Here is a 26,554-nt window from a genome sequence, read left to right on the forward strand (position 1 = left end):
ATAAAATAAGGAGGTGACTGAAGAATAAACTTCTTACGTTTACCATCCAATTCGAAAGCATAGTTATCCTCTCCCAATTTCTTGATACTTCGCAGAACAACTGGGTCAGACATGATGATTATTTACTTCAATCAGAAGTCCTGAAAAGAGACGGTGAGAGGCAGAGGAAGAATATCAGCATACGTTTGTCTGCAAACACAAAACAATATTATGTTAAACTTCTACTTACCTCAGTTTTGCCCTCATGATCCCAGGACGATGCTTGGTATTACAGCACAAGTTATAACAGAATAGCTGTGACAGACTCAGTGGAACTACAGAGTAGAAAAACACCTCGGAGAAGAGGGTCCAAATCAGCCCTGAGTGCAAAGCCTCCGACAGGCTTCAGTGCCTCCTGCCTTGAGCAGAGGCTGCTCCCAGGGCTTGTCAGTCACTGCAAAGATCCCTGTCCCCGTTAATGGCTCCATTAAATAAACTCCTGCCTTTGTGTAGGAGACATCTGTAGGCAACAGACTGAGATATTAACATGACAGGTCCTGCCTCACTTATAAGGCAGAGGCAGGCAGGAGACCTGCCCCTGCCTTGTGCTGTCCCAGGTGTCAGCAGCCAGCACAACAGTGACAAGGGACAACTGGGGGACAAGTGCGGATGGGGGAAGGCCCCAGAGCCACATCGACATCTGCATCATCACCACCACAGCTGCACTCCCACAGTTCTTGGCTACCAGACCTGCTCCTCTGGACAGTTTTATTCCTAACTAGTCACAGTGACATGCTGAGATGTCATACATGAGAAGAAATAAGAAGATAAAGTTAGTATTTTTTGTTAAGAAGTGCCCAGGGAAAGGCACTGCCAAAGCCCTCCCCAAAACATGCCCTTTCATAACCAAAGTCATCTCATCCACATTTTTGTTTAACGCAATGTGTTCCAAAACATAGTTACAATACCTTCTTGCAGTCTTTAACCATCAACATTTGCATGGTTATACTTCTGTATAAACCTCTCATTCCAAGCATATTGCAACGTGTTCAGATAGCGAGGCTTCTGTGTGAAAGATGCATTTCCATAGATTACTTGTGTTACACCACCTGACTGCCCAGCCAGCTGGGTTACTACCTATTGAGCCCTCTAAAGGAGCCATTTATTTCCTTTTAATAGCATTAAAACTACCAAACTCCTTCTTACTGGCAACAGCTGTGTGATTAGCTACAGCCGGGCAGTTCCTTGTAAGTGGGAAGGATTGAGAAGCAGACTGGCTTTGAAATTACCCAAGGATGAAGGAAATACATTCATTTCCAGATCAAAGTAGAGCAACATAAGGATCTAGTCCAGTGATTCAGGGTGCATATGTAACTTTTAATAATTTAATTTCCCATGATTGCCCAGCCTTTCATTTTCTTTCATTTTCTCTCCAACTTGGCTTTCAAGAACTGCTGACTCTCAACCAAACCCTTCTCTTTTTACCCTTTTCCCCTGAATTTTATGTGTACATCTCTTGGCACATCACTAAAACTTCACTAAATCAGGCTGCAAAGACCAAACTCTCTTGAATGATTCTAAGCATCTAATGCAAAATTCAATTATTCTTATTTCATTTTAACTAATATTTATCAAAGATGCCTGAAGCTCTCCCCTAGCAACTAGTGCTTCCGTATCCTTCTTGCTAACATATTTTTTTCCTAATGTATAATCTGAATATCTTACTTCTTGTGCAATCCACCAAGGAGACGAAACGTTATATTCCTTTTCACTTTGTAAGTAGGCTGTATTTATTTTAATAATGCTGGAACGTCCCCCTCTTCAGACGAAGAAAGCAACTCATTCAATTTTCCTTGGAAGGGTATATTTCTTAAACATCTGATAATTTCCACTGGTCTCCTCTGGATTCTAGCACATCTTTAATGAAGTGGTGAGTGCATAATATCACTACAGCACCAGTCTTACCAATACTGCACAAAGGAGAAATTATTTCACATGTCATGGATTATATTCCTGTTCACGCAACCCAGTGTGACATTTGGGTTTTAAAGAGAACTATCACATTGTTGATTTACATTCCAGTAATCCACCGTAGCCACTAAATTTTTGCAAACAATTTGCTACGGAGTCAGTTGCTTTCCAAACTAGATTTTCACATTTGATTAATTCTGCCTGATATTGTCCACATTTAATTACACCTTACATTCTTCAGCCCATTTTTACCTGTTTGTTAAGGGGATTTTGACTTCTAATCCCATTCTTCAGGACCATATGCAGAACATACCTGCAGTCTGTCCTACCTTTATGTCATGATTGAATTTAACAAGGATATTCTCCGTTGTGTAATCTACACAAATATCAGTATTACTGGATTACACCATAAACAATACAGACTTCTGCAGAACTTCATTTATCACCCCCATTCATTTGGACACTGGTTCATTGATTGCTACTCTATGGGTGTAGTTTTTCTTGTCTAAAAGTTTCTGATGAGCAGAGACAATCTATCCATCTGTCAGTAAATTCTGGCCCCCTCACATTTTGTGACTACCTAAATTGTGATCCAAATTCTCTTCTTAAGTACATGTGTAAAGCCAAAGAACCACTGCAATAGCAAAATGTCTGACCGGGACTAAAATAGTTAGAACATAAAATCACAGGAGCTTTTAATTAATCCCCACATACAAATGACAAATTTACAATTTTAGTCATAATTTCTCCATTCTCTGAGACAGATGGCAAATGAGCTGAAAAAGTTATGGTATTTCCTAAGTTACAGTCTCTACCATGTGCAAATTTCCAAGTTCTGTTTCTGCTTCTGACCAGAAATAAAGGAAAACATCACCTAGGTATCACAGCTTCACATGGGATCATACTATTTATTAAATTTCACTTCAGCTGCATTTGTATCAAACATATGGAAGAGGATTTAAAAAGGGCTTAATTTCCAGATTACATTATTCAGTTTATATTAAAATAAAGGTAGCTTTCCCAAAAGAGCAAGCATATCCTCCTGAGAGCTTCAAGTCCCTTCAGGTTATGTTTTCACCGAAGATGAGAGTGATAATTTTCTCCAAGCGGGAAAAGAATATTCACTCACTTCTTTAGTGAAAATACAGAACTTACCCTCCTCCCTTCTGCCTTTTGCTGTGTTGGATTAATTGAAATAATCTCAAACAGAAGATCTCCGAAATCTGTTCAAATCACCCTAAAGTTCTAGAAGTTCCTTAGGAAGAAAAGATTCTCAGCCAGCTCATTTTTGGCAATTTTGTCAGTGATCACATTCCCAAGACCATTTTTGTTTACATGTCAATTCAGTTGCGTGGTTGAAACTGGAGATCTGAAAACAAAGACTTTTTGTTCCATTTAACAAGGAAGTTTAACAGACTGGGGAGCCTTTCACAGTGACGTGATTCTGAGGAAAATGCAACTTAAATATGCAATTGTCCTAAAGTTAGCCAGGTTTTTTTAACCTTAAGTATATGTTTTTATGAAGGACCCAGTTAAAAAACCCCACAAATTAACAGATTACTCAGAAAGCCATTATTGTAAGAAAAATAAGAAATCACGTTTGTATCTTTGTTAAAGCTTTTCAAATTTTTTGTGTGCAAGTAGTTAAGCTTTATTTACTGGATTAATAATACCCAGAAGGTACCACTTGCAACCATATTCTCATATTTTCTACTGCAAAAAAAATTAGTTTGCCACAACAGTAATTTTCGTAGCAATTTGTTATTAAACATGAAGGCATCATTTGCATCTCTGTCTAGTACTGGATGCTTCCCACTGCGACTGAGCTACTACACAAACTGCTGATTGCACTGAAATTGGTATAATTGGAAATGTCACCTGGATTTTGAATATGTGTTCTGCTGGAGTAAAGAAGCAATGTTCCTTCCTGTTCTGCTATCAAAAGAAATCCAAACTCTAAGGGTGGTATTTGCAAACACTTTTTAGCAGCTTTAAAATACTGCATGACTCACTGAAGTATAAACCTACTTAAATTAAATAATATAAACCGCTTGAACCATACTGCTGAGTGTGGATCCCAGTGAAAAGCCATGAAAGTGGTTAAAAAACCACCTCACTACAGTTCTGCTTCAGAAAGATAATGCATAATGTCATACTGTAAAGTGATGAAGGTGGCAAAAGTAAAGCAAAGCAAAGTCACTCTCTGCCTGTCCTCTTTCAGCTACTTGTTATTTGACTCTGCTATTATTATTCTACTCTGTATTTTAACACTATGAAGTGTATTTTGTAACTGATTTTTTAAGCCTGAATGCTGACATAGTTTTAAATAGGAATAGTGGGGAAAAAAACCCAATAATTGATAGGCTTGGATAAGAATTCTAGTTATAAAGACTTGCTAGAGCTAAATTTTCTGGAATTATGTCACTTTTCCAATAAAATTATGACTGTCCCACATTTTTGACAGGAAAAATATTTTTCCTATTTTTTCTAAAGCTCAACACATCAACTACCATCCTGTCTAGTAGGCACTGCTTACTGAAACAGATTACTAAAGCAGATAAGCATGCTGCATTAAGTTGTTAAAATAACTTTCCTCAGTGTCTGAATATTTAACTGGGGATCACTTAGAACATATTGAAAAATACTGTTGCTGATGTCTGCATTTAAAATGATAGAGATAGTAGAAGGCATTAGATCATTCTATGTGTGCACAAAATACAACCGAGGAGCAGAGAATACCTCAGAAACTGCACTGAAGTGAAATAATTAATCTAGCCCAATACAGTATGGCTGCTGGATTTTTGATAAACAAAAATCTTTAAGGAACACAAAAATCTAGATTTACATAAGTAATACTTGAAAAATGTTAACAAAGGAACATATCCTGTAAATGAAGCAACATTAGGACCTGACCCAAAGCCCATTAAAATCTATTTCAAATAACCTCTTTATTTAATATAAAAGAGAAGAAGGGAAAAGAGAAAAACAATGAAAATTGGCCCTGCAAGCACTGTTCTTCATGTTTCTCTAAACCTAGGTTCCTCAGATATAAATGAGAGTATATATGCAGAAAGACATTTTGCTTCAAAATAAAACTTGAATGTCTTGTTCTTCAAGCAGTTCCATTAAATCAAAAACTCCAAAATTTAGAAAAAAAAAAAAATTAATGAACTTACAAAGGGAATGCAGCATTTAGCTTAAATTGTCCCAAAGAAAAAAAATACACATACTTTTCAGTTCAGGAAGTTTCATAAGTTAACTCTGAAATATTAAACACGATAGATTTGTTACTCACCCCTGTCTGTGAAAGATCATTGAATCATAGACAAATTGCAAGGACCCTGTTCAATTAGTCAGTGAAGCTCCCAACCATTTCCCAGCGTATTTTCATAATTCTAACCCACGTGTCAGAACTGAATCTTTAAATTGGGTATTGGCTATTTGCACCTAGGTCAATAACCACACGGTCACAATGTTCACAGTTCATTGACATCCAATGGAGTGTTTAAATTTGACTAATGCAACCTCACAACCTTAAGTCAGGGTACTCGGAAAGTAATTATACTTGAGGAGACCAAACATTCTCTGGAAAACAACTCACAATGAATTATTATAGCATTATTTTATCAGCATTAGTATAAAATTACTTTATTTGCCAGGCAATAATTGTGTGCACTATTATCCCTACTGTAAATAGCAACACCAGCTGAATAACACAACAACTGGTTCAGAGATTAAGTTAAATTCAGACTAAAAATTTGTTCAAAAGCTTTGTTTTCTAATCCACAGCTTGCCTCTCTCCCCATGGCTTCTAATTTTTTACAATTTTTCCTTTTTCCTTTGAAATGAAGATTTTACAGCCTAAGTAGTAGTGAATTCTACTTGGAGATGAGCCCTCCATGGACTTTTCAGTGATAGGGACACTGATGAGAGCAGTGCTATGACCTCAGACAATAACACCACCGAGTTTAGAAGGAAACGGCAGGCAGAGTTTAGTTCCTCTCTGAATTCAGTTCTTGCTACAGAGGGCCTTGACTGATAGGACAAGACAGAGGGAGTGTTTTAGTCATAGTGACTGCCAGCTCTGCTCGACTCTTCTGAGCCCACAAACTTCCCATGATAAAGCCTCATGCCCAAAAGTGCATCACGATTAAATGCCAACCGAACTCCAGTTTTCCTCGTTTAGCATCATTATTGTGCTCACAGCGACAGCATAAATGCATGCAAAACTGGTGTCTTTTCCCACCATCTATACCAATGAACATAGCACAGCTTTAAGAAGAATGCTATCTGAGATAATGTCACAGTGATAATCATCTGCTCCACCACAGCGCAGAGCCAGAGGAAAAGAAAATTCACCTCTGACATCTTCTTGAGGAGCAACTTGGCCAAAGGTAATTCAATGCCTTTGCTTTTCAAGGTACTTGAGCAGAGCTTGCTTGTACTTGCACACAAAGTCATCCAGCACCTCCAGAAAATATGTGGTTTGCCAAAAACAGAATATAATTTTAGCTTTACACAAATTACTTCAGTCTTCTCGCCTAAAAACTGTGCTCATCTAAGCATTCAGAACGTGTGTGGAGAGCGTGTTTCAAACTGCTCATGAAGCAGGTTAAGGCAGTAATGAATTGGAACTAAGACCATAAGCTATCACAACCCTTTTGAAGGGCTCTGCTCCCTTGTAAACCTCTGCTTCTTTCAAATCATGCTTACAAAAAATCCTGAAGATTCATAAATTCTGGCCTGACTTTATGACATCAGCCCTAAAAATGAATCTCTGGTGAAAAATCATCTGTGTATATCAAAGAATATAAAGAATATAAAGCACTCAATTCTCGTCCCACTCCCACACAGTCATCTTCATCTTTTACAGCTGCTAACAGAAGAATCAGCCAAATTGACTCCATCTCCTCAAGTCATCTTGTACTTTGTTTCCTTCTGATGTCCTAGGAAGGAGAAACTCAGTTTCTCTTGCTAGAGTCAACCCTTCAGTGAAAGAAGAATTAACCACTGAACTAAAACAGATGACAGTACATCAGTAAATCGAGGAGACTGAGGGCAGATGCTCCCATCTCCAATTTTTCATAGGGGACACATGCAAAGTCTCTGAAATTTGGTACATTATAGATGCTGTTTAGTTCACTAAATATGGTCAGTGCTGCCGGGATGATTCCTCTCAATCATGGTCTGAGTAGAAGGGATAAATTCTGCTTACAGCTTACATCATTTTAATACCTCTTTGCACAGGAAAAAAAAGATCACAATTCATTGAGCCAAAAGCAGTAAAATAACTGCTGTTTCCTCAATGTGAGTAGCTGTTTATTCCAGCATGTTACTACTCCAAATGAAGGTATTATTGCTCCTCTGGATTCTTCCCAACAGTTCATAAGACAAAAGTGAATAAAAACAAATTTTTCTTATTTCCATACAGATCATTTCTCTGTAAGAATGAAAGCCTATGCACTGTTTAGGCACTCACTTAAGAACTTCTCAGCTCTAAGCTGTAATCTATAACCTACTGATCTTTATTCCAATATTTGCAACAGCTAGTAACAACGATCAAATAAAATGCTTCCAAAGCTTCCTAAAGATAGCCAGAAATTTAGCACTGAGTGTTCACAGCGGTGGAGGAGTAGGTAGCCACAGTTTCCCACCCAGTGAATAGACTCAGTCTGCCACTGCAGGTTGAGACTTCAGATTAGCAGAGTTTGTTTCTCTGCTTTACACTGAAACGTGTATGCGAGTACAGCAGTCGGTCTCACAGAAGGCATTAAGAAAACAGCTCTTATGCTTTTTAATTTATTTTGTAAGCATTTGTAGCCACATTTATTGCTGTAGCTAGCATACAGTGGTTCCAGGGCCAAGAAGCCAACACCGGATTTTTCTCAAGTAAAATGCCCATCTGAATTGCAGCCCTTACAGTGAAAGCACCTCAGGCTGTCAGAACTGTACGGCAGATCTCAAAACCACCGTACACTTCTGCTTCTGCACAATTCTTTAACTTTCTGACCTCTGACCCTCTGAAAAGCAGAGGAAGCACTTTGTTTGCTTATTTCTCCCAGTTTTTGAAAATATTTTTTGTTATTTTGCTGCCAATACCATCACATTTTTTCACCTAAATAGTTTGAAGATGAAAGTAAAGGGAACACTAAATAAGTTACAGTTTTCTTTTTGTACCCTGATTTAAGATAAGCAACGTTTGAAATAAAGTAGATACAGTTTGCAGCTTGAATTATTAGGCAAATGACTTCCACATCTGTCCTTGGAGTGTCACTTGTAAATATTGTTTATGAAATTAATAAAAAAAAATTATCACAGTTATAAACATACCTACAGAAAAAAAAAAATTGGGCTGGAAGAGAAGCAGCTCATTATTCAGTCCTGTTAGAAATAACATAATCCTTCTTCATTTTTCTCTACAGTAGCAAGTTCATTATTAACACAAGTAAACTTTCTCCATTCTATGCTTCTTATCGCTAGGTAACCTTTAACTTGCAGAAACTTAATAATTCATATTCCAAGATCAAACTGAGAGTGTCATATATAAGGTGGTGTGCAGCAGAGAAAGAAACAATGGTTCAATACCAGCAGAATAGCTCATCCATATTGCAATGCGGGTTCTTACAGAGCAGAGATGAGCACTGGGAGCTGAAGGGAAGGCCAATACACACACACACAGAGTTGGTCAGGTTGGCAGATATCCACATGCTGTGTCTTCCTCCATTTCTTGGCATAGCAGCAGTTATACCAACATGACTTAGTCATTTTGTACAGTGCAATGTGAATTTTACACTGAGCTTACTGATTTGTGATTTATGCTATTAAAAACGGGATTAAGTTAATCCCATGAGGTGCATATGTATATTATTTCCTTAAACACAGCATGACTTCTGGAAAAAAAAAATTACTGTCCTTTCCAAAGATCTTTAGCAAGGGTTCTACAAGGAAATCTCTTTTTTACACTTAGAAGCAAGACTTCCGCTTTTGATGGCTTTTATCATTTTTATTGCAACCAAAAAGCTGTACATTTATAATAAATTTATTTCCTTTGTTTTTTTCTCAAACTATATTTATTCATACTGAAATGTGCAATAGCAGACTCTTTCCTTACAATGAAATCAGGAAAGTACCTAAGGGCAAAATGGGGACGTTTCTGTGAACATGACTTTCTTTTGTTACAAAAAGTAAAAAGTCCAAGTCATTGACTGATGGGAGCAGACACCTCCAGGTAGGAGGCTGGCTCAAAGAAGGAAACAAACTAATCTGTCCCATGGTCTAAACCACGATCAGAGACACTAAGTCATAGTATGTTTATTTCTTGGTCATGAAAATATGCTATACTGAAACTAGAAAATACTGCCTGGATTGGGTGCAGCAGGGAGGCCAGGACGTAGGCAGCAAGGGACTTACCTAGTAACTCGTCTTGTTTCTATACTTAGCCTCTCACCATCTGCTCTTGGAAATTACCAGAAGCAGGACATGCACTTATTATCCCATTGATCCTACCCAAGTCTGGCAAGCAGTAAGGATTTTTTCTAAATTCCAAATACTTCTGCAAGTAAAAATAGGAGAGATAGCAACAATACTTACAAAAAAAACCCATCATAAATTTTAAATGCAAATTATAACTTTTATATCCAAATTAAGTGATTTACCATACTAAAACAAAAGAAATCTTTAAAAAGATATTTTTCAGAGTGCCTGTCTGACTCTCTGGGCAAGCAGCCCCACCTCACCTGTTCCTGTCAGAAGCTGGCATGTCCATGTGAGCCTGCCTCTCCCCTGTGCCTCATTTTTCCCAATCATTCTTGCGTGCCACAAAACAAACACCTTTGGAGTTTCTGATCACTCATATCACTCTCCTTCCTGGAGAAAAATACATTTTTTTTTAATGAGCTCTTTGGTTTGGTTTTGGTTTTGTGGTTTGGTTTTTTGTTGTTGTTGGGTTTTTTTATTATTTTTATTTTTGGTTCATGGCCTCTATAAAAAATTGTAGGTAGAAGTTTACATTGCAAAGTTGGACCACTTCGAACGGGCACTGGACCTGTAAGTCTCCCTGGAAGGCTGGAGTTAAAAACTAACTGAAAACCTTGTAATTTCAGCACTTTTATTAATTTGACATAAAGTCCAACCCACTGATTAAAGATCATAGAGATCAGTTTAAGTCCCATGCTTGTAGACACGCCTGTTGCCATGGCAAAAATAGGTCTTTTCCTTCAGTATAGCTAAATTGGCTTTTATTTGTATTTATTGACCAGACTGCATATCAAGCCAAAACTCTGTTTTATGTTAATTTATTAATTACAGTTTATAGTAGGGTGTGATGAAACACAGGTCTGCCTCTTTCTCCAGAGGGGCTGTTCTCAAAGTCCCTCCAACCCTGGGCCCCTGGGTTGCAGATGAGGTACGTGTGGCATGGCTGAGGTCCCAGGACGGGCAGGTGTGGGAGGGCAGGGAAGCAGCGCCTCTGTGCCAAGGAGGGCAGATCTCTGAGAGGCCTCCAGAAGCAAGACTGGCCCTCGCTCTGATGTGCAACAGCCACAGACTACCCAGAGTGCTAGTCAGCTGCAGGTGAAGGGAGGCTGCAAAATCCCAGCAAAGTAAGGGATATTATAAAGCAAATGGTGATTTTAATCAGTGTTGCAAGAGAAGGAAAGCTGCCTTTGTGCTGGATCTGCTATGCATGCATTCATAAGCCAGGGGAAAAACTTTCTTGTCCTAAAGCAACTCTGAAATACTACACAGGGACAGCAGCTACCTAATCACTTCTTCATGCTTTCTTCAATACTGATGCTGCAGAGGAAATTAAGCAATAAAAACTAGCATCTCTCAATTGCAACTTTTGCAACATGCCGGGTAACTTCCAGCCAGCACAAGAAGCTGCATTTCACTAGCATACATATTTACATAAAGTACCATGAGCAGCCACAGGGCTTCCAATAAAAATACTGAACCTCCCATGTCAGAGCAAAAAGTAGATATATAAGGAGAAAATAAAAGCACTGATCTTTTTCCTATTATTATGCTTAAAAATTGTCAGGTTTTTGCAATTTCCTTTTAAATTAATTTGCCAGAGGAGAATTTGGCCATAGTAAATGCAACTCCATTGCATCTTGCTCTGTAGAGATGGACTGTCTGTTACCAATCTCTAAAAAGATCTGTACTACTTTAAATTTTTTTAGAATTACTTTTTTTAGTCAAATGCAGTAGGCACCTCCTGTTTTTCATCCATGAGCATTCATGAAGTGTAACAACTTCTTTTTCTAAGCAGAATTTCCTCCATCATCAATAGTTACTTATAACTTCACTGTTAATTCAACTGGAGTATAATCCCAGGTATGCAGGCTCTTCCCAAACATACTGATGTTTTTCACTCTGCCTGAGCTTCAGTTCAGCAGATGAAGGGCTCCCACCTGCACCCTTCTTGGCTGTGCTCAGGGACCACAGGCAAACTCCCACAGACTAGTTGGTGCAAATTTATTTCTTGAGAGGCAAAGGGACAGCACTTGCTACCCTGCTTCTTGAGAGTCCAGCACTGACAACCAAAGGTTTCAGTAAAATAAAGCATTTTTCCAGGTAGCACTGCTAAAGTATCTACAGTAATGGAACAAGTTCTGGGTCCTGCTTGCCTTGCTGGCAAGGCAACCTTTTGTTGCCTGCTGGCCTCAATCTCACTCTTACAACATATCACCAGTTCTCATTTCTGCTCAAGAAAGGGAAAAAAAGGGGGTAGAGTTTTCCCAAAAATACCATGCTACATTCACAGCTTATTTTACTTGACACTTGACAAGTGTGTGTTTATCACCGTTCGTGGAAGAAAAACTCACTAGAGGGATGTTTTATACATCTAGTTAGTGGTAGATAAATCTTTGGGAATGTGCTTAAAAAGTCAGGCTTATCAATGCATCATTGTCAGAACAGAAATCCAGTTCCCAGAACCTTCACTGGGACTGTTTGCACTAACATGCTTATCTGGGTTATGGCACAAGTGCTCAGCACCTCCCATGTTGTGTTACCCAGCTAGGGAACAAATTAAATAAATTCCACTTAAGAAGCGCGAAGTGCTTTTGTTTTAAAATTTAAATACATGTAATAAAATTTAAATACATGTAATAAATTACTTCTAAGTTATCACTCAATCTACCAAAAGCAAAAATTACATATGAACTCTACTGAATAAGTCTGAATATAACTATTTTGGAATACTGCTTGCAGACCATCTGAAAAATAGAAAAGCCACATATCTCTGACCCAGCAAGTCGTGCAAGACAAGATGCTGCTGCTGTTATTGATGCTAATTGATTTCAGTAGGAGCGGTACTGCAGTTGAGTTTACAAAGGCCCAAAACCCTATGGGCTGGATTCTGCTAATTTTGAGTCTTAAATCTATCTGGTCTATTATGCTTTGCCATAGTACCAGTCATACTTAATGCTAAATTCCAATCTCCACTTGACCTTTCATCTTTTCATTAAATTGCTTATAACTTGCCAAATTGCCTTTATTTGAAACTGTGATTGGTTTCAGGCCAAAAGCGATTTTTTTCTTCCCATGAAAAACTATGAGTGAGTCAGAGCAGCAAAAGTATTCATTCACACGACTCTAACAGCTGACACAAGAGAACTGGTTTGACATATTTTTTTTCCCCTCCCATTTCTGAGGAAATGTTTTTCAAATCAGTCCAGAGGTTTTTTGCCCTGACTTCACCTCATTTTCTACAACATTTCCTGTCGCCCAGTATAGTTGCTCTTTGCCACACCTGATCTTCCTCTACTGCCCTTTGTCCCTCAGAAAGCCAACACTAACCCTTCCCAAAAAGCTGTGGCAAGGTGAAGACTATATAAAGAGTGATGGAAAGCACGGTGATAAAACCTGGACACTGAGAATAAAGCTGAATACTGGGGGACATTCTCATGCAACTCCTTCACATCATTACCTTCTTGGTCTCTCACTGATTTTCTGTGAAATATCTCCCATTTCAATTAACATTAGGTTAAAATTTGCTTCTTGACTTTCTTCTTGAATTTCCCTGCAGGTCATTGCAGACTTGTCACTAATGCTGGGATTATGGGGCCATCTGCTCCTACACACTTGAATATTGAGCACTTTAGAGAATTAACTGCAGTTAACTGGACTCAAATATGTTACAGTAAAGATGCTTACCTTGACAAAAGAAGCAAAGGGAAGGATAGTAAATGTATCCAGTGTTGTAGTTCGCCTAGCACTTAGTGGTGGAGGCTAGTTTCCTTTCAAAGGATTTAATGTCAGCTTAAGGTATAACACTCACTGTGAGGAAAAACCACCTTTTTTCTTTCCTAAGGCTCATATACTAAAAACTGGTATGCATGCAGAATAGCAGCTGATTTACAATCCTGGCACTTGGTATAAATTCGGAAAACTTTAGTTTGGACTTATACTTCTTCTGCCACTTTCGAAATGGTGCAAAGCCTGTTGGATGCACAAGCTGTCCTCAAGTATTACTGCAGTGTAGTTTGTACCCTTATGTGCTCACAACTGAAACATCTGGGTGTGCACAGAGGCCTTATTGCAGAGGAAGCTCTAGTCAAGGGAACCGAGATGTCTTTGCAACATTAAGTAATTAGGGAAAAAAATAAACTATAAAATGACACCACCTACTCTGATTTTTATCTTTAGAAATTACAGTTTGGCTGGTTTAATTCAGTCCCTGTCAGACCACTAGTATACCTTCAGCTGCTGCGAGACACAAGCACTGCAAATGTTAACATTTGAAGGAAAACACAAACAGGATTTGGGACAGGGCCCACTAGCTGTAAATATGTTATTTAAATTAGAAATGCAGGGAAAATATCAGCTGCCTAATGCATTACTTTTGTATGGAGGAATAGACTCTGCGGACATTTTCTCTCCTGGGACCAGATGCCTCTTTTACTCAAATGCCAGCAACAAAAGCCAGTGGCTTCTGGAAATAAGCAAACCACAGTGTGCTCTGCTAAGACCAGTGGAACCCGATCTGTTCACAGGACTGCATGAAGCAGGTGAAAATGTATTTAGACATATGATTTAAAGGAGTAGAAGGGACTTCTCATGGAAAAGACCCATGACTTCCACAAGGTCAGAACACAGTGGGGGACTGCACCCACGGGACCTGGCTCCGGTTTGTTAGAGCCAGCACACAGTTGTGCGCTTCAGAACCTTCCCTTGTGCAGCAGGAACAACATTAGCTTCTCGGTTTTCACTGGAGAAACACATTTCCTTCCCCAGTGTTAAGCTTCAAGCAATTTTTCTACACCCTTTCTATGAGTCAGGGATCTCATTACAAAATACACCTAAGGAATGAGTGGGAAATCAGGCAGTCAGGACTGTCTCATGCTAAGCTAACAGAAAGCTACATTTAGAGCTCACATTTTGCTTGTGGGATTTCTCTTCCAGTAAGCTTCCTCGCATGCTATGTTCTAAGAGAGTTGGAGGATCCTTTGTGAAAAAGGGAACTTACTGAGAAAATTCCCCATTTTGATATTTTGTGAGATGCTAAATTGGATCTATTCAGCTTTCTGAAATTACTTTCTGCAGTTCAAAAGTAGTTTGCTGTGAAAAAAAAAATCCGAGGTAGAGAAAGAAAACCTCCTTTCCTGTTTTCTCTCCTACATTTGTAAGGCAAAGGATTGGTACCCACAGTAGTAGGATTCCAGACCTGACACTGATTGAGTAGTGTCCCCCTGTGGCAGGCTTTGCATGCTGGGGGAGTGCCGTTTTGTGGTCATCTCAACCACACTGAAGAGCCTATCATTAGAATCAAGCCAGACAGGGCTAGGCAGGCACCTCTACCAGGCTTGTCCCGAAGAGGAAATCTTTGCGAGTCACCTGCTGAACTCCCAAGTCTCCAGCAAGCAGCACACACCTGACTGCCACGAGAATGCTGAAAGTGCAGTAACAACCAACACCACACCTCAGGCTGGTGCGGCACTGAAGAGTGGCAGAAGAAGCAAGAATTTCCAGGCCCAAGCCAAAAGGAGCAAGGAGAGAAACTGGAGGGGGAAGAGCTGTCTACCAAGCAAAGGATGATATAAAAACTCTGCAGCTCCTGACAGGGTAGTCAGACCGGGTGTCACCAGCCGGTCTGGGACACGCTACCGTTGCCATGGTCCAACCAATTGTGTGGGGCAAGATCACTTCCAGCTCCATCCTACCACCTTGCTTGGTTTCCCCATTTTTCATTTCTTTCTCATTCAGTTAGTTTCAGATCAATTTTTATAAAAAAGCTGAATCATTCATTCTGCTGTTGAGAATGGTCTTTGCCCAAGCTTCCTTGCTTCCTGCAGCATCTGGCACTGCACAGCACTGTGAGTGGAGAGACATGAAGGATGGGGACAAGAAATTCTGCTGCCATGTTTATGCAGTACTACTCAGAGCTGAATCAGAAGTGCCCACCAGACTCTGGGCCAAGGAGCAAGCAAATAAGCCTCCCAGCAATCACATGTTAGCATCTGTGCCCATGCAAACTGCAGAGCTTCTGTTTGTAGAATTTGAGGTTTTACTTGAGAAATATTGCAATTGGTTAATTTCTGGTATCAAAAAGCTGCCCCTAAACTACTAAAAATAATTCCACCCCTGAAAGCTTTCACATACAAGAATGTATCTTAAAGGATTAAGTCCTATCAACAATAACTCAGGAGAAAAGGTGCAGGAGAAAAGATAGAGGTCTGAACCAAGCTCTGTTAAGTCAGTGGAAAGACTCCTGCTGCTTTCAAGACAATGCACAGATCAGCTAGTAGATTAGTTCCATCTCAGCTCAGTAGATTAGTTCTCCTTAATAAGTCTTAAAAGTCCTCAAGGCTCTGTAAATCACTATATATAGCCAGCAATGCTCATACAGCATTGGTAGAAGAAGCAGGCATAGAGCATATACAGAAGATTAATACCAAATAAATCCCTAAGGCAGACACATCACAGCACAGAGTAATTATCAACAGCAGGGAAAGGGGCCCTGTTCATCAGCTGGTGTGTGGCAGTCAGAAAGTACCACCAGACACAGAATTTACAGTGAGATTTTTTTGGAAACTATCACCTTGTGGGTCTTGGCGCACAAGTTCATGAGCAACTTGGGCTGTTTCTATGTTCTGACACTGGAAATGACTGGTGAAGGCAACTCCTGAGCACCTGGAGGTGTATACTGAGCTTGCAGATGTCTCCCCAGAATGTGAGTAGAATTTGTGTCTATTATTACAGCTAAGAGAACAAATTAATTTTTTTTTTTTCTAGTGCACAGACAAGGGAACATGCAGTCCCTTCCTTTCTGGAGTGATTTTAACCATTGTTGCTTATCTAGGCACCTACAATGTCTGAACAAAATGCTAACTTAAAAATGCTCTTTTTAACATCTGGAATCTTTCCTCACTTAAATTTTCAATTACTGTGCCAGTCACCTAAGAGTTCAAAAGGTTTTGTTTTCCTGGGTCTTTTACCGATGCTGTGGTAAAACTCTGAAGTGCAAGCCATACAAGGAAGATAAAATTATGGTGAAAAATCAGCCCCCACTGCACCAGATTACATCCACCTCCCTGCAAAATGCTGTGTAAGAGAGTTTGGAAATGTGTTTCTTTTAAGGTGACATATTAATGAAGATCCTAATTTATCTGTTGACCACTAAACTGAATTACCGTCCCGACATATTTACTCAGCATACAAAAAAGTACTCCTTTACCAGCTTTAAATGAAAGTGCAAAGCCTAGCACATGCAGAAATAGCTTACCTAAGACTGAGAGATGTGACATGTTTGTGCCTGCATATTTTTTCAATTCATTAACTAAATACTAGGGGGCTTTTAGTTCTGTCAGGATGACCGATTATTAAAGTTTGTGCTCCCTAGGCTCTGGAGAGCTGTTGGATGATCTATCAGGTCATTATCTGAAACATGTAAACCTTCTAGTAAATGCTACATGAGTGCTGATTCTGAAGGACCACAGTCCTTAATTTCCCCGTGGCAGTTCTTCCTCAGATATCTGGCAGGTCACTCCACCCACGGCAGAGCAGTGACTTCTGTAAGTCTGCAGGGCCTGCGCAGCGGTGGATGAAGGAATCCAAAACACATCCAGACCCCAAACTTTGCCCCAATCTGAGATTCTTTGGCATGACTACCAAAGCAAACTTGCTGTGGGAGTAAATCAGTAACACTGTCCTTCAATGGGGTCTATGTGCTTCAGCTGCCTTTAGTGCAGAGAAGCAGAGGAACGCTGTACTTTGCAGTCATCCGAGGATCTGAAGGGCTCTCAATGCTGTCATGCTGCTTTTCTCTAAAATCAATTGCTTTTATAATGGCACTTGTCTAGAAGTAAGAAGCCAAGCTCTATCCCAAGAGTTTTCAATCTGCCAGGCAAATATCAAAGTTTTGATGGAAAGTAGGATTTGCCTTCAGCTATTTACTGGCTACATTATTAATCAGAATTCAATATTTATGAAGATATATCAATACCCTAGAAAATCATGCTGACATTTTCTCTGGAAACACACTCTTGGCCACTCCACACAGCTATTTCAAAATCAATATGCCCCTGGCAAACAAGTGGCTTTTTTGGTGCTTTACAATTAGCAAAAAAGAAATATTTTGGATGACACGGTACATTCACAGAACTAGATGATTTTCTCAAAGGAAAACTTTAACTGAGACTATTTCTCCAGGTTCTTCCAGACTTCTTCGAGCAGCAAAGACATTATCTAGCAGAATATGTGGTGGCAGAAGGCTACAGCAGGGCAAAACCCACCATGATGCTCAGGACTGAACTTCTACCAGAGAAGGACCGCTAGTACTCCAGAAAAACTAGGCAGTTAGGAATTACAGGCTTAGTAACACTGGCCCAGGGCTGATAGGGAACAGAGCAGTGGAAATTCCACACACAGTGCTGCCCTCTCAGCTATCTCCCCTAGAGCCCTTTGTCTGATAGATCTTCTGTGGCAATTATTGCTACCTAAAAACAGTGGCTAACACCAACCAGAGCAATTGCAAATGTTTTTCTTACAGAAGTCAGGTAGGCATCTTGGCCACGCATTCCAGGACTTCTTCACAGAGCCCATTTTCAAATTTAACCTTCTTTCCAGTAGTTCAAGTTTACTGCCCACTGCTTCCTCCCTACAGCATAGCCAAGGAAGGAAGATGTGATTTACAGCTCCTGTTTCTAGTTAGGTTAATCTTTTGCCCAAATCTCTAATTATTCTGTTTAATTTTGTATTGGCACAAAGGCAAATTGAGTCATAAAGTTATAGATATCACAGCACTAGCTTGCCAAAGAGCTTGCTGTGATTTATTGGCACGGGGTTACCAGAGCCTGCTGATAGTAAATGCTCCCTCTCTTTTTGTCTAGCTCTGCTCCAAATTCTAAATCAGCAATCAAAGGAAATGTCATTGCCTGGCACATCATTGCAAATGGACTGGAGGTATCTATGATCAGCTGCTGCAACATTCTGTTTTCAGACTTTATTTTACAGCACAGAAGCTTGAATTATCCTCAGTGCTTTCACATAGTCAGAGCACACTCCGAGTCCTCTCAGAAAATAAATGTCACCAACAGAGTGAAACATTACAAAGATGATTCCAAAGTGCACACATTCAGGAACACTGCAATCGTTGTCAAACCTAATAGGGGCACTCACAGCAAAAAAGCCGAGTGTCTAAGTGAAGTACCTGAGCTAGAAGGCCAATTACATCAACTGCAAAACAACAGTGAGATGGGCTGCTAAAATAATCAATGCAAATGCCTCAAAATTCAGTGGAAGCCCTCCTGTAGATTGCAGTGGAAGGAGAAGCAAACTCTTACCTGTATATATTTGCTTAACTTTTTAAAATCAGGGAGCATTAGTCAGTAACTCAGGAGTCCATTTGATGGCTACTGAGAAAATCAATCATGTAAAATGAGATCATTAAGCAGCAATGAATGTTGTCACTGGTTATCCTTTGTTATCCTATGTGACTGACTTAATTATTTAATGAGAGTTCAATATTCATTCACTATCAGATTCTGAGATTCTTTCCATTCCTACTTGGTGAGGTGACAGCAAAGTCAGAATAAATCCGGATCAGTCCATGAACTCAGTAGGAGTAAGAACAATGCACAGGGTCTACCAAACAGGCCTAATACATTGGTCTTCCTGTAATATTCACGTCTTGAGATAGCAAGAATGTTACACAAAAAACAGACTTTAAAAATCTCACATTTTAAAGGTGAAATGTCTGCGTATCTACTTATATGTAGGTAACTCGAGCCTAGGTGACTGCATAGAACCTGCAAAAAAAGTTTCTTTTTAACAGAAAATGCTTATCAGAGTTATTTGCTTTAATTAATTATTTTGGTTTAGCTCTTGCACAAACCAAAAATACAAATAGAAAACTAGTAATCAATGATGAAGATTTTAGATGGCAAGAACTGCATTCTACATTTATCAAAAAATTTCATAATAAACAAACAGTATCCTCCCCAACAGTTAGGAAACCTTGTGTTTCCTCAGTGCCTTTTTTTTTGAGGGCAACATCTTCATGCATTTCCACATTTCTTTATACAAATACACTTCCTATGTAATATATTCTGCTGTGCAGTTGTATCAGTGTTAAACAGGCAATGAGTGACAGAAGACTCAAGCACTGCCCCAAAGTCTACCTTGTCTACAGGGCAGAGAGCAGATCACTCATCATCACACAACACAAGTCACACAACAAATTAGTCATCAGATCCACCACCACACCTTACACTTCTCTGGTGGTTCTCGGGGTCACTCTGCTTCCATGCTACAGACTAGATAAGCAGCCTGGGTGGCATCATACAGGTGGCCAAAGAGAATTGTCCTTTTTCCCAGAGGAATTTCTCTCACCAGTGTCAGCACAAATAAAGACCAACACCCACAATAAACCCCAGACACCACTTAGAGAACTGATGCCGTCATCCTTTTCAATCGGAAATGTCCTTAGAGGACAGCGCTGACTAGAAAGATTGGTCAGCAAAGCTTGAAAACAGTGGAAATCTATTGAAAAGAAAGACAGGGAAGGTTTTGCCAAGGCACATATTACTCATGGATCCCAATCACATTGTGCCCAAGCTCCTACCCCTGCTCTCCCCCAACATATAAGGGCTGCAGCCAGAAACAAAGCCCCTTAGAGGAGTTGTGTCTCAGGAAGTTGAAGGGTTGGCTGAGCACATTTGCTTCATTGCACTTCTACATCATTAACTTATTTGCTTGTAGCTTTCATTTTCAGACTCACTGCACATAGCAATTTTGGCTTCCATATTTTCTCTTATAATTTACTGGCTCATCAGAGACAGATACAGAGTGAGAAACCTGAGTGGAAAGCACGTCTTCATAACAGACTGTGACACTGGACTTGGAAATTCCCTGGCTAAATGGCTTGACAGAACGGGATTTTGTGTCATTGCTGCATGTGCCACAGAAAAAGGAGGCCAAGAGCTACGGTCCTGCTCTTCACCCTCACTGAAGACAGTGAATCTGAACTTAGCAGACTCCAACAGCATTGCCAGGGCTGTGGGGTTTGTGACCGAAGAGACAGCTGGTAAAGGTAAGTGGCAACTTCCCAGAAAAATGATTCAATACAACCAAATGTGGTCTAGCTAAAAGTTCCCTATCCACTCACTGCAGAGGCATTTTTCATCTTACTAATGAAACACATCCACTTTTTAGTTCTGTCATTTCTTAGTTCAGAGAGATTCCCTCCAGCAATGCTTCCCATTGCTTTCACCAAGAGGGTGCCTAACAACTTAGTTGCTCAGTCTGTTAAAACCAGATCATTCCCAGGTGTGTTTTTTAGTCTCTTCTTGGTGCAGCTGAAGAATGTCAGCAGAAGGAAGGTACTAAGTGATACCAGAAAGGACTTTCTTGACAATAAAATCACCCCACTCAATTAAAAATGGTCAGTGCAGGGATTCTGCAGCCCTCCTCTAGTAAGCAGAAGAGCATATTTTTGCATCGCTGAATAAGTCTGACACTTGCATTGTACACAACAATTGGACTCACTGTAACAACTCAATTTCAGCCAGTTTTCTTAGAGTTGTTATACAGGGAGCTCTCACGACTGCTATCATACACCTCTGAGCACTCATGTAAAAGAGGAAGAGTTTGTCCTTTGATACCTATGAAAGGTGTTAAAAAATAAGACTAAAGTGATGGGTTTTGCACAGGGTGCTAAACAGACCTGCGTGGTAAATATATTCAACTGAGGCAATATATGTTTCTTTATCTGCAATGATAGCTGAGACTAGACATTGCTAAAGGCAATAGAAGGGGATCACAGCAGTGCAACTACCACCTGTAACACAGTTATACCAAATATTCAATTGGTTTATAAATTAATTAACTACTTAAACCAGCAAAACATATATCTTCTACCAGTAGGACTTTCTCCTCAAAGCTTGTAAAACACCACTGACCTCACCATGAATACTGCAGACCATTCTTGAATGCAGACATTGAGAGCAAGGTAAACAAAATTATTAGCACTTACTTCCTCCAGCAGGCTTCTGCTTCCAGCTTGTGGAAAGCCACACGTTGTCAGTCAGGACTACCACTGCCGACACTGTCACCAAAGTCTGTGAAACTTATGAGTGCTGGACTTTCAGCTTTCCCCCCAGGCACAGGCTGTCCTCAGCAAACTCTTAGAAACGTCACTATTTATCTTAAGTTCCTCAAGTAATTTATAAAGGTAGTAAAGCAGTATTATCAATACACAGTGTTAAGCTAGTATCTTTAGAAGCATTGACTAATTCTACGCATCTGGCTCAGACCTTTAGACCCCAAACCAGAAAATTCAGTTTCTCCACTTTTATGCAGACTCTTTGATTTTCACAAGAATATAAGTGCATATTAGGAGCCTACATACTTAAGTGGATCTGGATAATAAAGTCTGGTATGGTGGCATATATCTCCAACTAAAATAGTTTCCCTTGAATACTTTACCCATGCTCTTTTAAGAGTCACTGCCTAAGGTCTTCAGCAAATTTTACTAGGTGCACAGAGTAGATCATACAGGCAAACCCCAGATAACTGTATTCATCCCACTGAGGTTATTGCAGACTGTGTGCTTGGTTTCCAATGCACTTATAATACTCCAAGTATTATATAATACTCAAGATATTGCCATATACTGAAATAAATGGTTTTGCAATCCTCTTAGGGCTTTTTGGCTTGGTGTGCAACGCTGAAGGAACAGCTCCTGTAGCACCCACTGACTGGCTAAGGATTGAAGACTTCCATTCAGTGCTGGATGTTAATCTGCTGGGATTGATTGAAATCACACTCAAGCTTCTGCCACTTCTGAAAAAAGCTGAGGGAAGAGTTGTGAATTTAATTAATGCCAAAGGCCTCATGGCTTTTGTAGGGGGTGGCTACAGTCTGTCCAAATGGGGCATGGAAGCTTTCTCTGACACCTTACGGTAAGTAGCCAGAAACACATGCATGAATCCAAGAACAGATTCCAGACGTGGTGAGGAAGGGGGACTGCATGCTTGCCCCTCTTGATTTCTCTCTGGAAATCTTGCCTAAAGAGGAGAAAGAAAATAGGAGGATGTTGGTCACCAAAATCTTTGTTTAGGATTTTAGTCTCCACTACTATGAACAGATTCACCAGGCAACTGAACTGGGAAGAATTTTCATATCCTAGACAAGTTGTTAGCATGCAGCTTTCAGGCATGTGAACCCACTGCATACATGAAAGTAAATCAACAGTATATCCTGACACCCAGAGTTTTCTGAGGAAGCTGTATTTGCCCATACATTTTACTCTAATCTTCACAACAATCTGAACTGGGTGATTCCAGACAGCAACCATAGTACCAAAGGTAGTTGTAACTTCAGAAAATTAGGCTGAGCACCCTTCACTGAAGCCAGTTGTTCTGTACTACCTCTAAAAGACTAAGGCCCAGCCCACTGAATCAAGTCTTCACAAGGACTAGAAAACCTGGTTTCAAACCATTATGAGAACTTAGATAAAGAAAGTATATATCCCAAGCAAATAGAAAATAATGGCTAATGTACATGTGGTCCATTCCTTATTGCACTTTAGGATGCATCTGCCTGGGCCTCTTGAGCTGTGCAGCAAGACAAAGAGGCCACTTGCACCTCAGAGGAGTTTTATTGAAACTCAGAATTACACAGAGGGAACAACATTATGAGAAAACACACTAGCCTTTATAGCACTAACATTTAATCATTTAACCGTAGCCCTTTAACCATAGGATGGAGAATAAAGTTCTAATACAACTGAAAATTTTTGCTTACTTGACTTTTTCCCAGACACTTTAATAATCTGTTCCCGTAAACTAAAATGATGGAGCAGTATTTGAAATAGTCAAAAGTTTTAGTATGACAATACATGACAAAGATGCAGCCGGGTGCTGCATCCTTTGCATCAGTCCAATATAAACCACACAGAGAGCTGTGAATATACTTGATGCTCCTTTTTTTTTAAAAAAATCTCATTTAATTGCCTGCTGTTGTTTGGCAGGACAGAACACTGCTATGAAGCTAATTTGAATATCTCAAAATAATTCTGACATTTGAAGATAAGAATATTCATTTGTGTGACAGGCTTTCCACTTACGTTTAATAGTCATGCCATTATCAGGTGGTTATTGGAGTTTTTATCCTTCTAGGATAGAGATGCAGCATTTTGGAGTGAAAGTAAGCATCCTTGAGCATGGTTTCTTTAAGGCAGGAGTAGTTAATTCAGATACCATCGAGAAATACCTCTTCAAACTTTGGAACGGACTGACTCCTGAGATCAGGGACTCCTATGGAGAAAAATACTTTGTTGAATGTAAGTAGAAAAAGAATTGTATGAGAGCTTAGGGGGGATATTATCAGCATGTATAAATACCTGAGTTGAAGCTGTAAAGACAACAGAGCCAAGCTCTTTTTAGTGCTGTTCAGGTAGGACTCGAGGCAATGGGCACACACTGAAACACAGGATGGTCCTGCTGATCAGGGATCATATTTTTGGAGTGAGGATGACCAAGGACTGGCACAGGTTGCCCAGGGAGGCTGTGGAGTCCCCAGTCTTTTGAGATATTTAAAAGCCTTCTGGACATGGTCCTAGGCAACCTGGTCTAGGTGACCCAGCTTGACTAGGGGGGCTTGGTACCAGAGGTCCCTTTCAACTTCAACCTATCTGTGATTTTGTGAACATTTTCTGGACTTTGTTAACACTCACCAAGAAACCCTCACTGACTGTTCTGGACTATGTGTATGTTAGATGAGGCCTGAGCTACTAGTTCACACATAGACTGGTGAGATGTGAGGTCATGCTACCTTCCTTGGTCCCTTAGTACTTAGAGGCAGGATCCCCAGCGGAAATGAATTGCTATGCCCACATGCTAATTGGTCTGAAAAGTTGTGCTGTGTCACACTGCACTTACTGTACAGAACATCTGGCTCACAATATGGGCCAGGGAGCTTTTTGCTTACTGGGCTCCTGGGTGTTTTGCAGCCTTTCTGGTCTCTGCTCTGCTGTAGCTATGCTGCTCCCAGCGCTTGAGCCAGTAGTTTAAAGCAAGCCTGAAGCTATAGCCAGACTTTGAATACAAAGAACACTCTCATGGAGAATGTTGGGTATAAATGCTTTCAGGTTTATTTTCTTCTTTCCAGATATAAAAGCACAAAGATCTTCAGTCAGAAGACTGTGTGACCATGATATTTCTAGCGTCATAAAATGCATGGAACATGCCCTGATAGCAAAGTACCCCAGGACACGATACAGAGCTGGATGGGATGCAAAGTTCTTTTGGCTGTTTGTCTCCTACGCCCCAACATGTTTATCTGACATGCTGTTGCGTATGATGTTTCCAGCTCCAGCAGATAGCAGGAGATCAGTTCCTGGAGTTCTAATTAATGTCTAGTATTAGAACAGTATCAGCTCTGCACAAATAAATACTACTACTGTCAAAACTAGATGTCCTCTTTACCAGTTACTAGACTGTTTAAATTCCTTTCAGAAGACACTTTCTCCATCCCCCACCCATCCTTACCTGAAATTTCTGAGTTCGCAGGTCGGCTTGTAAATCCAGTATAGGATCTGCATTCATAAAATATTCAGCTACAAAGCTAGTTGATACTATTCACACAATAAAAAAATTTAAAATAAGGGAAAATAAAATCACTAAAAGAATCAGTTTTTCACATTGACTTCATCAACATATAGGCTGCTAGTGATCTTGAAACAGAACAAAGGTCTTTCAGACCACATATCTTATACATGTACCTTACACAATGTATGTAGCCAGATTTAGTCATCTATTTCACAGGCAGTTTGCTCATGGTCATATTCAGGAGTTGATAATCTTCAAAAGCTTCTGAGCACAAGACATGAAGTCAAACAATAACAAAGCCCAGCTATTGCAACATATTCCAAAAATTACAATTACAGTATTTGACCATGTCTAATCACCTGATTATTCAAATGTGTAGGACAAAACCACAAGCTTTTTTACAGATATGCAATTATGGGGAAAGTCAAAACACCACTGTACTATGCAAACAGCGTATCCAAACATGTATTTTAAATTTCTTCTTAATATTAGTGAAATTTACGTGGAAAATACTAAAAATAACATGCATTCACATTTCTTTCACCCTTGGTGAGCTCTGCAAGTTAGGAGTATTGTTATTTCACTTATCAGATGAAACAGGTCATTAGTGTATGCTATGGCAAATTCTTTCAAGTGTACAAAGAGTGTGTTCAGAATGGCAGAACATTAGCTGAGGTTCCTGTGCCTCTTGTACACTATTTCTATCTCTTAAGCTGTTGGCCAGAGGTTCACAAACTGATGTTCCTAGAGATATTAAAATTGAAGGGGTAAAGGTTTTATTTGCTAAAGTGCTGCGCTGGTGATTAATCATTAATGTGCAATTCAATTAAGCTTAGAAAAATACCTTGCGCAGGTCAGAACTCCAAACATAAGAAGTTTCATCACTGTGTGTAAGAGGGGGCATGTGTGTGTGTTTGTACATGTGCAAGAAAAGGACAATGTAAAAAGTTTTAACAAACTTTAAGTATCTCATTGGGGTTCTATTCTCTGGAAAATGGCTTCAAGAATAAATTTATTTTACTTCATTTCATGATAAATACCTGATTAATATCTGCTCTGGCAGCTATAAAGAGAATGTACATGAGAAAACTCAACGGTGTAATTTAGCAGCCCTGTAGTTGCAGATTACAGAGTTGCTGAGATCTCTCAGCCTTCTTTGAAACAGAAAGAATTCAGAATTCAAGATTTCAAGCAGGGACTGTCCTTTTAAGGGACAAGGAATACAAGTGAAAAATGAAGCTAGGAGTAGAATCTAAAGCTACTGTTGAACAAAGCACCGAAACATAAACATAAACAAAAGGGTACACTGTGCTGTGCTACTGAGAGGAAGAGTCCCAGCTGAAGCTTGGGAATCCTTCACCATCAGCTGTGTTAAACAACCAAATCTACATACTCCTTACCTACACAGTAACTCAGGGATGCTTTTCACCCACATCTGAAAAGTTATAATTAGTACAGGGGAAAAACACATCTCTGATATGGCTGACAGAGTAGCATTTTTCTCTAAGGGTGGATCCAGATCTTTCTGTTGACCAATACTATTCCCAAAA

General features: G+C 39.7%; 2 protein-coding genes across 7 annotated transcripts in view; one reads left to right on the forward strand and one right to left on the reverse strand.

Moving 5' to 3' along the window:
• ABCB11 (ATP binding cassette subfamily B member 11) overlaps positions 1-5,381 on the reverse strand; it is a 45,665-nt gene extending 40,284 nt beyond the window's left edge. For 5 of the 6 annotated variants that reach the window (XR_003574384.1, XR_003574383.1, XM_027911517.1 and 2 more), the window contains exons 1-2: positions 5,246-5,381; positions 38-140 (exon numbers count right to left, since the gene is read on the reverse strand). Coding sequence is in view for 4 of the 6 variants with exons in the window: in XM_027911517.1 (XP_027767318.1) it covers positions 38-113 (76 nt within the window). In the remaining 2 variants the exon portion in view is untranslated. The remainder of the gene's footprint in view (positions 1-37; positions 141-5,245) is intronic. The other variant, XM_027911518.1, reaches the window with a different exon arrangement.
• An 11,484-nt stretch (positions 5,382-16,865) lies between these two features.
• On the forward strand, positions 16,866-24,872 carry DHRS9 (dehydrogenase/reductase 9). Its single transcript, XM_027911474.1, has 7 exons — positions 16,866-16,967; positions 17,605-17,729; positions 18,285-18,357; positions 20,155-20,485; positions 22,097-22,355; positions 23,574-23,737; positions 24,565-24,872. The coding sequence occupies exons 1-7, from the start codon at positions 16,866-16,868 to the stop codon at positions 24,813-24,815; spliced, it is 1,305 nt and encodes a 434-aa protein (XP_027767275.1). The 3' UTR covers positions 24,816-24,872.
• Positions 24,873-26,554: the final 1,682 nt, after the last annotated feature.

Source organism: Empidonax traillii, unplaced genomic scaffold, assembly GCF_003031625.1.
Source record: "Empidonax traillii isolate 1590-97213 ecotype Southwest subspecies unplaced genomic scaffold, ASM303162v1 scaffold33:size3420811, whole genome shotgun sequence".
Taxonomy (NCBI): Eukaryota; Metazoa; Chordata; class Aves; order Passeriformes; family Tyrannidae; genus Empidonax; species Empidonax traillii.